Source organism: Dryas octopetala, chromosome 5, assembly GCF_963921425.1.
Source record: "Dryas octopetala chromosome 5, drDryOcto1.1, whole genome shotgun sequence".
NCBI classification, from domain to species: Eukaryota; Viridiplantae; Streptophyta; class Magnoliopsida; order Rosales; family Rosaceae; genus Dryas; species Dryas octopetala.
Window position 1 is genome coordinate 1,943,090 of NC_141370.1, and position 12,287 is coordinate 1,955,376.

Below are 12,287 nucleotides of genomic sequence, written 5' to 3' on the forward strand. Positions count from 1 at the left end.
CATTTAAAGATCAATAATAGTCCTCGTGGGATCGACCTTGCTTGCCATCTATATTATATATAGATTCGTGCACTGCGAGTATTTAAATTTAAAACGAACAGTTTTTGGCGCCGTTGCCGGGGACTAGTTTTGATCTTTGTGACAATCTTAGTGCGTTATTTTAGTGTTTTTATTTAGTGATTAATTGCTGTTTTCTTTTTATTAATTTAGTTTCCTTTCTTTTTGTTCTTGTGTCGTGAGTCACAAGTTAGGTAGGATTGTGTCTTGTTTTTCCTTCTTAACTTGTTTTGGTTTCTGATTTGGTTTTAGTTGTGCATCTGATTAGGAAGGTAAGTTTAAATTTAAATTCCTTGCCTTATTTGCATGATCTGATTTGGTGATTGTTCCTAATTAGTTTGGGCTAATTAATTTCCAAGTTAGGTAGGATTGCATCCAATTAGGGAATTTGAATTTGAATTGATTCTTGTTTTAGTTTTCTGATTTGATAATTTCCCTTTTAGTTTTTTCACTTTGATTAATTGATTTTCCTTTTCTGTTTTTATTTTTCGTTTTATTTTTTGCATCCAATAAGATTATGCAGTTTTCTCAACAAGATGAGTCATTCTCAGAGGCTTGGGAGCGTTTTAATACATTGCTACTTCAATGTCCACATCATGGACTTCCTTTGAACTTATTGATGCGCATATTTTATAAAGGACTAACCCTTGCGAGTAGGAATGCTGTGATTAATTTTTCAGGTGGTTCTATCAGGAATAAGACAGCCCAGGAAGCCTCTGACCTCTATGAAGAGATGGCAAGAGAAACAATGCATTCAGATACTAGAGGTAAGTGCGCTGGTGTTAATGAGGTCAATACTTCTAATAATCTTGCATCTAATGCGCAGATCGCTCGGCTGGAACGCAAGATGGATGTCATACTTGCCCTAAATCAGAAATCTCCATCATTGGAGGTTTGCGCCATTTGTGCTACACCTGGACATGAAACGATTTCTTGCCCTCATGGTGTCGATTTCCCTGAGTTTGTGCAAGAACAGGCCAACATGCTGAACTCATATAATCAGAGGCCCAGGAATGATCCATTCTCTCCTACTTACAACCCAGGGTGGCGGAATCATCCCAATTTCAGGTGGAGTAATAACCAGAATCAGCAGCAGCCTCAAGGTTCATTTCCACAACATCAGGCACATCAGGGCTATCAACAACAACAGCCTCAGAAAAAGTCCTTGGAAGATTTGATTGCATCCATGGCTCAGAGCACACAGTCTTTCATTCAGAAGTCAGAGACACATATGCAGAAGACTGATAGGGCCATTGCGAATCTTGAGCAACAGATGGGCCAGTTAGCTACCGCACTGAATCAAAGAGAGCCAGGGAGACTTCCAGGGCAAGTGATCATTAACCCCAAGAACAATGAGCAGGTGAATGCAATTACTCTCAGAGGGGGTAAGATAGTTGGGAAAGAGGAGAAAGAAGTTGTGGAGGAAGGTGTCGAGTCAGAAGATGCACCTGAGATCATAGCCGAACCTGTTAAGGGTACCTTAGACTCTTCTGTGCCATCTTCAGGCAACCATGTGGTAGTTCCCAAGGGTTTTCCCTTACCTCAGGTACAATCTGACCCTTCTAAGTTGATTTCTATACATGCTCCTTTTCCTAGCAGGTTGCAGAAGGCTAAGAAAGAGGACCCTCTGAAGGGTGTTATGGAGATATTCAGGAAGGTGGAGATCAATATTCCCCTTCTAGATGCGATTAAGCAAGTGCCAAGGTATGCAAAGTTCCTCAAGGACTTGTGCACGAATAAGAGAAGGTTCAAAGAGTTCGAGACAGTGAAGGTCTCAGAGGAGGTTTCAGCAGTGCTTCAGAGGAAGCTACCTCCCAAGCTCAAGGACCCAGGCAGCTTCACTATCCCTTGTATCATTGGGGATTGTAGGTTTGAGAAAGCTCTCCTTGATTTAGGTGCCTCTGTGAATTTAATGCCATTTTCTGTGTATGAGACTCTGAATTTAGGTGAGCTGAAGGCGACCTCTGTGAGTATCCAGTTAGCTGATAGATCAGTTAAGTACCCCAGAGGAATTTTGGAAGATGTACTTGTGAGAGTAGATGGATTGATATTGCCGGCTGATTTCCTAGTTTTGGAAATGGAGGCCGTACCTATGTATGAGGCACAATTACCCTTGATACTTGGTCGTCCCTTTATGGCCACTGCAGGTACAAAAATTGATGTTCAACAGGGTACACTAACTATGAATGTGCAGGGACAGACCATTGAGTTCAGAGTGTTTGAGGCACTCAAACTACCCAGTGATGAGCACGAGTGCTTTAGGGTGGATGTTATGGATTTGGTTTGTCAACAAGTGTTTAATGTGACTTGTAGCAGTGATCCGTTGGATAGAGCTTTGATTCATAGCCCTATGGCTGTGCATGAGGATGAGCAGGTTGAGAACATTTTGGCTCACTTAGAGGCCGTACCCTGCTGTTCAGGTATGTATATTTCTGCTTTTGAGCCTTTACCTGTTTCTGATACAAAACTTGTACCCTCTGTGTTGCAGGCACCTAAGCTAGAGTTGAAGGATTTGCCTGAGCATCTGAAGTATGCCTATCTAGGTGAGGGAAGCACATTACCGGTGATCATTGCTTCCAACCTCAATGCAGAGGAAGAAGAGAAATTGTTGAGAGTGCTGAGAGAGCACAAAACAGCAATTGGGTGGAGTATTGCAGATATCAAGGGAATCAGTCCCTCGAGGTGTATGCACAGGATATTGTTGGAGGATGGAGCTAAGCCAACTAGAGAGGCTCAGCGTAGACTCAACCCAGTGATGAAGGAAGTTGTGCTGAAGGAGGTGCTGAAGTTGCTAGATGTGGGTATTATTTATCCCATATCAGATAGCAAATGGGTGAGTCCGGTGCAGGTGGTTCCTAAGAAGTCTGGCGTTACAGTGGTCAGAAATGATGCAAATGAGCTGGTACCAACTCGAGTACAGACAGGGTGGCGTGTCTGCATAGACTACAGGAAACTTAACTCAGGTACTCGGAAAGACCATTTCCCATTACCTTTTATTGATCAGATGTTGGAACGTCTTGCAGGTCATAGCCATTATTGCTTTCTAGATGGGTATTCAGGCTACAACCAGATAGCTATAGCCCCAGAGGACCAGGAGAAGACGACATTTACCTGTCCCTATGGCACTTTTGCCTACAGGCGCATGCCCTTTGGCTTGTGCAATGCTCCAGGTACTTTTCAGCGATGCATGATGAGCATTTTTTCGGATATGGTGGAGAATATAATAGAGGTATTTATGGATGACTTCAGTGTATTTGGTTCTTCTTATGATAAATGCCTACATAATCTTGCTTTGGTTTTAGAAAGATGCCAGGAATGCAATTTGGTTTTGAATTGGGAGAAGTGCCATTTTATGGTACAACAGGGTATTGTTCTTGGCCATGTTATATCCAATAGAGGGATAGAGGTGGATAAGGCCAAGGTTGATCTGGTAAGTAATCTTCCACCACCTTTGACAGTTAAAGATGTGAGATCGTTTCTTGGTCATGCAGGTTTTTACAGGCGGTTCATTAAGGATTTTTCCCAGATAGCTCGGCCTTTGAGTAGATTGTTGGCCAAGGAGGTGCCGTTTGAATTCAATGAGGAATGTCTAGCCGCATTTAATAGATTGAAGACTCTTCTCACATCAGCTCCAGTCATTATGCCTCCTGATTGGAGTTTGCCATTTGAGCTGATGTGCGATGCTTCTGATTATGCTGTGGGAGCTGTGTTAGGGCAGAGAGTGAACAAGATACCACATGTTATCTACTATGCCAGTCGGACTCTCAACGATGCCCAGCTGAATTATTCCACCACAGAGAAGGAGCTTTTGGCTGTCATTTTTGCTTTAGAAAAATTCAGGTCATATCTGATTGGAACTAAAGTGATTGTGTTTTCTGATCATGCAGCGCTTAGGTACCTTCTACAGAAGAAAGATGCGAAGCCCAGGCTGATTAGATGGATTTTGTTGCTCCAGGAGTTTGACCTAGAGATCAAAGATAAGAAGGGCTCAGAGAATGTGGTGGCGGATCACCTTAGTCGATTGGTGCACAGTTCTACTGCAGAGGAGGACGTCCTCCCTCTGAATGAGCGATTCCCAGATGAGCAGTTGTTCTCATTGTCTGTTTATGTTCCTTGGTACTCTGATATTGTTAATTATATTGTTACAGGAGAACTTCCAGGTGACATACAGAGAGCTCAGAAGGAGAAGCTCATCAGCACGGCTAAGTATTATATATGGGATGATCCATATCTATTTAAGTGGTGCCCCGACCAGATCATCAGAAGGTGTGTGCCAGAATCTGAGTTTCAGTCTATACTAACTTTTTGCCATTCTGATGCATGTGGAGGACATGGTGGAGCAAAGAAGACGGCCCTAAAAGTGTTGCAGTGTGGTTTTTACTGGCCTAGTTTGTTCAAGGATGCTTATACATTCTGTACCACTTGTGATAGGTGCCAAAAGTTGGGTAACATTTCTTCACGAAATCAAATGCCTCTTAACCCCATTCTTATTGTTGAGATTTTTGATGTCTGGGGCATTGATTTCATGGGCCCATTTCCGTCTTCCAAGGGTTATTTGTATATCTTGCTTGCGGTTGATTATGTGTCGAAATGGGTGGAAGCAATTCCATCCAAGACTAATGATTCTAGAGTTGTCCTCAGATTTCTTAAGGATCATATTTTAGCAAGATTTGGCGCTCCCAGGGCTATTATTAGTGATGGAGGATCTCACTTCAACAACAGGTTATTTGCGGCCTTGCTGAGCAAATATGGTATCAAGCATAAGGTTTCTACACCTTATCACCCCCAGACAAGTGGACAGGCTGAGATCTGTAATAGGGAAATTAAGCAAATTTTGGAGAAGACTGTGAGCCCCTCCCTGAAAGATTGGTCAGATCGCCTCTTAGATGCTCTATGGGCTTATCGTACAGCGTATAAGACTCCCATTGGTATGTCCCCGTACAGGTTGGTTTTTGGTAAGCCATGTCATTTACCTGTCGAATTAGAGCATAAAGCATATTGGGCTATTAAACATTTCAATTTTAAGATGAACGAGGCAGGTGACCATAGGAAGCTACAATTGAGTGAGTTGGAAGAACTCAGGAATGAGGCTTATGAGAGTTCTAGGATTTACAAAGACAAGACTAAGGCCTACCATGACAAGGCCATTTTGAGGAAACATTTCGAAGTGGGTCAGAAAGTCTTGCTTTACAATTCTCGCCTCAGACTCTTTCCAGGTAAACTTCGTTCTCGATGGTATGGTCCATTTACTGTTACTAATGTTTACCCTCATGGTGCAGTGGAGGTCTGCAATCCAAAGACAAAGAATACATTCAAGGTGAATGGCCATCGACTTAAGCATTACTTGGAGCCTAATTTGGAGCGTTCAGAGGAGAACATGCTCTTGGAGGATCCTGTTCCATTAGCATGATGTACTACCAAGTCTGGCTGAAGACTCTAAACTTAGCGCTGATTGGGAGGCAACCCAACATTTGGAGAGAAGAAACATTGCCCTATGGCTGTTTGCATGGATATCAGGGAGTTCTTAACCTTGTGCTTTCCTTTAGTTTTTTTTGTTGGTTGTGGTCTGTTTTTAGGTCATTAGAGTATTTGTCTTCCTAACTTGAATGATTCATTGCATGCTTAGTTCGAAACATTGAGGACAATGTTTCATTTAAGTTTGGGGGAAGAGTTTTAGGTTTAGGTTTTGAAATTTTCGTTCAAATTTTTGAAAAATACCAAAAATATTTTTGTTTTTGTGTCTTTTAGGTTCCTGTCCACCACTATGATGAATTGCAAATGCTTTGATCTTGCATACTTTGGTCGAATTGGTGAAACCAGTTCTTTTGATTATTCATTTGACATATAACTCATTTTGAGCATATTTAAGCTATCTTTGTGTGGATTACAATGCTGGTATAGTTTAGACTGAAAATGATTGCATGCTTATATGATCTAGGCTTCTAGTGAACTTATATACCCCTTGTGAGATTCGAGCCTTAATTCTTCTGTTTTGAGGGTTATATGCTAATACTCCATACGTTCATTGAATATCTAGAGTTTGCATGATCTCATTATCTTTCACTTGATCAAATGCTTGAAATGTGCATCATTTTAAATCAAATGATAGAACTTCCATCTCAATTTAATTGAAGCATGTTGTAACTACATGGAACCTAGGAAATGATTTAGGCCTTCTTTGTCTCGTTTGTGCCATTCTAGCCATCCTTTTTGTGTTCATTTATACCCCTAGTTGCCCTGTTGAGCCTTGTCAGCCTTTTTGCTTCTTAACCATGTTACCCGTGCCAGCCCCTAGTTTGGGGGAAGTACCTTTCCGTTGTGTGTATCTACCCATACTTAAGGGATTGTAGAGAACTGGTTTAGGATAATTGTTCATTTGTGTGCAAGGCTTGGGAATAATGTGAAAAAGAAAAGAAAAGGAATTGAATATGTTGCCGTGCCCAAAAGAAAATAGAAAAAAAAAAAAAGAAAAAAAAAAAAGAAAGTGAAAAGGGTAGGCATGTGTATCACAAGTGTGCAAATTCAAGAATGCAAGCCTTGTTGCCAAAGTGTATAAGAATGAAATGACAACGTAAAACCTGATTCTCTATGGTTCCCTTAAGTCTTTGTGTTTTCCATACCTTTCTTGTTAAAACCCTTCACCGTTAGCCCCATTACAACCCATATGTAAAAGTCCTATATGATCTTAGGTGAAGTGTAGTCTTAATGTGGAGATTAGATGGGATGGAAGCATATTGTATTTTGATTTGATTTCGGGTATTTGGTATCTTTCATGAGATCATTATTCTTTCACTTGTGCTTTCGTTCTTACATATATGTGAGTAATTTGAATTTGTTTGCATAAACTCGCTCACATATGCTTTTTGAGTGAATCACTATTTAACCAAAATCTCAGTGCTTTATTTTGTGAGTGACTATCTTTGTGAGAATTGAAGTGACACTAGTTGCTTGTGATTACTCAAGTTGCTTGAAAGTTCAGATTGAAAACTATGTTGATATTGTCTTACGCACATGATGCTTAACCTTGTTGATTGTGAGTTAATGTTGGCATTTGGTAATCTCTGGAACTAGTATGTAATCTATTTGATTGAGTTATGAATGATCAAGCATACCCGAGATTTTTGGTGGACGGTTAGGTTGTTTTTGGAGTCTTAGTGTAGTTTTGTTTTGTTTTGCTAGGGACTAGCAAAGGTTAAGTTTGGGGGAATTTGTTAGGTCCTTAAATGTTTGCATTTTAGGCCCTCTATCTTCATGTATTTAGTACTTAGTCCCTATATTTTATGTTATTTATTTGTGTTTTTCTCTTTTGTAGGTGGAAAGCCCATAGGAATTAAATGGATGCAAACCAGCCCATTTCGAGCTTAAATGAATATTTGTTGTTTAAAGGGAAGCCCAAGATCAAGAGAGGGTCCAAGAGCATGACGAAATGGAAGCCCAGCCCAAACCACATAGGAAGTGGCGTGTGTGCTAAGAGAGAAGGGCTGGCCGCACCTTGCAAGGCTTTCCCTTCCTAATTGGGCTCTAAAAATCAGATTTAATATAACCTGATTTATTTCATTTTAATTCCTGATTTATTGGAGGCCCATTAGGGGAGGAAATCAGCTGCACCATGCGCAAAAGAGAGAGAGAAACCCTAGGGCCTTGCGCAAGTCACTTAAGCCCAAGAAGCCAAGCCCTAGCAGCCGCATCTTCTTTCTCCAAACCCTAGCTGGCCGCACATTCTTCTTTCTCCAAACCCTAGCTGCTGCACACCCTTATATATACATCTCTTTCTATCATTTTAGGAGTGGAGACACTTGGAAAAAATCAGAAAATAGAGAGAGAGAGGGGCTGCTGGAGGCGTGAGCTCTCCTTGGGGTGTTTTCTCTTCTTCTTCTTCTTTTCTTGTAATTGTTAGATGATAAACATGATTTCGTGGCTGTTCTTGTTCTCTAGCATGAACTAATCACGTTTTCTAGGGCCTAGGATTAAGCCCTAGCCGAATTTTCAATGGATTGGTGATGTAGTTGCTGTTTCTTTAATTCCATGGATTTGATGATTTTGATTTCACTTTTATCATTGTTCTCTATGTGTTTATAATCCTTGATTGATCACCTAGGGTTATTGCATCTAGAATTTAATCAATTTAGGGTGAGGACAACCAATCAGCCCTTAATACAAGTGATAAACAACTTAGGATTTAGTAATTGGCTGAATTCTAATTGTGTGAAATCAATACTAATGCACCTAAGGTAGACGCCATGCCTTAGGGTTTTATTTGCATTCATAATCTCACTTGTGTGTTAATGGACCTTGCTGCGTTCTTAGGTAGATGCCATGCCTAGGTTGCATTTAGGGTACCAAACTAGGGTAGACGCCATGCACTAGTTTGTACATTTGGGGAATCATGCATTTCATGCTTTGCCATAGGTGAATATGCGAATGCATTCATCAATAGGAATTAAAGGTTTCAGAAATTGCACCATGACATTGGATATGAGGTCTAGTGGTAAAGTCCTAGAGTCCTAGTATCATCTATCAATCTATTTTCACAAGATAACTTGCTGTTTCTATACTCTTTGCTAGTTGCGCATTTTAGTCTTTAAAGTTAGGTTTAATTTGCTGTTTTCAAGTCATACAAACTCCCTCTCATTCGTGTGTGTGTGTACGTGTGTTTCATTTCAAGTGAGCAGCTGCCCTAGGCGTGACAACTTGGGCAGCCACTCGTGTCTTGTTTTCTTGTTTCCTTTTAGCATACGGATTATCATTTAAAGATCAATAATAGTCCTCGTGGGATCGACCTTGCTTGCCATCTATATTATATATAGATTCGTGCACTGCGAGTATTTAAATTTAAAACGAACAGACCTCGTATTTGCAAGCTTTGCTACTCCGCGATTCGTGCACTTGCGATATAACCTAGAGCTCAGAAAAAGGTTAATTAATTTGCTCTAGAAAAACATACAACAGGAAGCACTTTCTCATGTTAGGATTAGCGTTCTAGACCTATTGAGTCACATTTGGTACTAAGAACGCACAAAAACGTCATTTCGGTGCATACTTGGTCTAATTTAAATCAAATTGCTCCAAAACATGCCCATTTGGCAAGAAAGGGATGGAGAAGAACTTTCTAATGTTAGGATTAGCGTTCCATACCTATTGAACCACATTTGGTGTTAAGAACGCACGAAAACGTCAGTTCAGTGCACACTTGGTCCAATTTCGTCCAAATTGCTCCAAAACGTGCTCATTTGGCAAGAAAGACATGGGGAAGCACTTTCTCATGTTAGGATTAGTGTCTAGACCTATTGAATCACATTTGGTGTTAAGAACGCACGAGAACGTCATTTCGGTGCATACTTGGTCCACTTTCCTCCAAATTGCAACAAAACGTTCCTGGTTGGCAAGAAACATATGGCGAAGTACTATTTCATGTTAGGATTAACGTTCTAGACCTATTGAATCACATATGGTGTTAAGAACGCACGTAAACTTGATTTAGTTGCTTACATGGTCTAATTTCGTCCAAATTGCTCAAAAACGTGCCCATCTGTCAAGAAAGACATGGGGAAACACTTTCTCATGTTAGGATTTTCGTTCCAAAAATATTGAACCAAATTTGGTGTTAAGAACGCACGAAAACGTCATATTAGGATTATCGTTCTAGAGAAATGTTAACTAACCAATAACAAAATTACTAAAAACTATTAACTAAAATTAACCCTAAAGGCAACCGAAGCTTAGGATGAAAGTCCTAAGACTGCAATCAAAGGCAACGGCGCCAAAAACTTGTTGATTTTTCTATCTCAAGTGCAAGGTTGTCAAGTTTTAGTATGAAAACGGAAGTAGGGGGTTGTCTGATGAGTGTGCATTTTGCATCACTTTATGATACTAATTCCTTAACCTAGAGTGTTATAACTCGATATTTTGTGTTTCTTGTCTTGTTTTTGTATTCTCAGGTCAAATGAAGCAGAAATAAGAAAAGTAAGCAAATGAAGCCATTTTGGGACATTTCCTGGTCAAACTAGGAAACGAGTGAAATCCTGGTCAAACCAGGAAAAGTGCAGAAATCCTAGTCAAATGAGGATTCCTAGTCACACTAGGAAACATCAAGTCCAGAACCATCATTGCGGAGCCAGAAATGAGAAATCCTGATTGGAACAGGAAATCCTGGTTGAACTAGGAAACCTAACCCTACTAGAGAAAGGAGTCCTAATGACACTAGGAAACCCCAGGGGCAATATGGTCATTACGAGAAGTCAAAATGGATAAGGAATCCTCCATTTACAAGAAATTTCGGTGCACTAGGAAATGTTGGTCAAAGTCAACTCTTCAAAGTCAGGGTTCCAGAACCTTCCAGAAGGTGGTGGACATCCATGGAAATGAATAGAGAGAAGAAATGAATTCAAATTCAAATGGAAATGAGGGGCAAAATGGGAAGTCAAAGTCAATGGTTAAGGGTCAAAGATGACAAGTCAACAAGTCAAATGGGCCTTGGGCCTAGGTCATGCCGAAGTCAAGAGGGGCCATGCATGCATGCATGCGCCTAACCCTAGCAGCCCAAGCCCAATGCGCATGGTCCAAGGTGGCAGCCCATGCATGCACATGCATGCCATGCAAACCACTTCAGCCTAAGATGCTAGCCCAATGTGCAAGCCTCAAGGTGGCAGCCCATGAAGTGAAACCCTAGCCCACATTGTGCAAGCCCATTGCGCCAAGACCATAGCCCAAGACCAGCAGCCCATGCGCAAGGAAGAGGAACCCTAGCTGGCCCTTGCGTGACTCAGTTAAGCCCACAAGGCCAAGCTCTTGCCTCAAGCCCATGGTGCCTCTAACCCTAGCTGCTGCCGCAAGTCACTTATCCTTGCCTCTCAAGGATTGCACCTTTATAAATATATCATATACCTTCATAACCCTAGACCCCTTTTCCTTCAAGTTTATTTTTTTTCAATTTTCATTAGGTTTAATTTTCAGAAAGTTAGAGAGAGAGAGAGAGAGAGCCGAAATTCAGAGAGAGTTAGAGAGAGAAGGTGGTGTGACAAGTGAGAGAGAAAAGGAACCTGCCCTTGCCGCAAGCCTTAGCTCACCTTGCCGTGACTTCCTCCTGCTTGCTAGGTGCCTCCTTCTTCTTTTCTCCTTGCCGCAGCCACCATTGTGTTGTATCTCTGATTTTTGTTTTCCTTTTCTTCTAGAATTCTGATTTTATGCTTAGTTTCTGCTTCTGATTTTATTGTGTTTGTGTGTCTGAATTTTGCATTAACATGAATTGGGATTTTATTATTTGTTCTGTTTTCTTTTATTTAATTTAATTATGTAGTTTTATTTATTCTATCTTGCTTGTTAGTTGTAGGTTGATTAATGGATTTGCATGTTTTAACAAATCGTTTATCCGTCTCTTGATCGATTAGTTTGATGTTTGCATGTATTAAATTTCCATTATCTATTTGAACCCGTCACTAGTTGTTTGCATCCTTTGACTGGCCACCTTAGGGTAATTGCATCTAGTTTATTTGTTAGGTTTAGCTGTGAAATAGTCAAAGACACTAAACCACAAATAACAAGGGAATAAGGGATTATTCTTGGTAATGGGGTTGGGCGACCTCTATAAGGAAATAGTCAAAGCTTATATGTTGTGCATGTTTGACGTTCTCACGGATCTTAATGACTCTTACATGGGTAACAGCTGCCTTAGCTTGAACTAGGGAACATGTAAGTTAACTGATTAAGGAAGGCCCAAGAAGCTCTTAGTTTATGCATTAGGAGAACAATTGCGAGAAAGTAACTAGCCAAACCTTTTTAGCAGTCAACCTTTAATACATTGTGTTCAAATTAACTGTCATTAGCCTTGGATGGTTATTGCATGCTTATCTGATTTGAAACTGAAAACTTAACATTGCAAGATAGAATAAAGGGTGTGTGCATGTGGTGATGTGTGGGTGTGTTTCATCTTCTAAACCCCCCCCCCCCTCCATTTAGTTATTCAAAAATGAAACTTTAGGTACATCTCAAGGCAGCCCTCTACCTAGTGCATCAGATTCGAGTAGTGAGGAGATTGGAAGTGTCGACATGGCTGAGACAAATGAGATTGTGCCGCAGCCCCTGAGCCATTTTTCAGCACCCTCGCTGCCCTCTCAACCATCTTGCATTTGTTATGCAACAATAGCCACTGATTTCGAGATCAAGAGTGGTCAAATCCCTTTGTTGCCGAGCTACCAGGGGTTGAGTGGGGAGGATCCGATCCATTTTCTGAA

At 40.8% G+C, this 12,287-nt stretch overlaps 1 protein-coding gene across 1 annotated transcript; it reads left to right on the plus strand.

Moving 5' to 3' along the window:
• Positions 1 to 574: 574 nt before the first annotated feature.
• Positions 575 to 5,467, plus strand: LOC147283531 (uncharacterized). Its single transcript, XM_086243997.1, has 2 exons — positions 575 to 2,987; positions 3,462 to 5,467. The coding sequence occupies exons 1-2, from the start codon at positions 575 to 577 to the stop codon at positions 5,465 to 5,467; spliced, it is 4,419 nt and encodes a 1,472-aa protein (XP_086100123.1).
• The last annotated feature ends 6,820 nt before the right edge of the window (positions 5,468 to 12,287 follow it).

What these genes read in the sequence shown, in the direction of transcription:
- LOC147283531 (XM_086243997.1), top strand. Translation starts at nt 575, where the DNA reads ATGCAGTTTTCTCAACAAGATGAGTCATTCTCAGAGGCTTGGGAGCGT. An exon ending in TCGAGTACAGACAGGGTGGC is followed by an intron (nt 2,988 to 3,461) that starts GTGTCTGCATAG and finishes ATAGAGGGATAG; the next exon opens with AGGTGGATAAGGCCAAGGTT.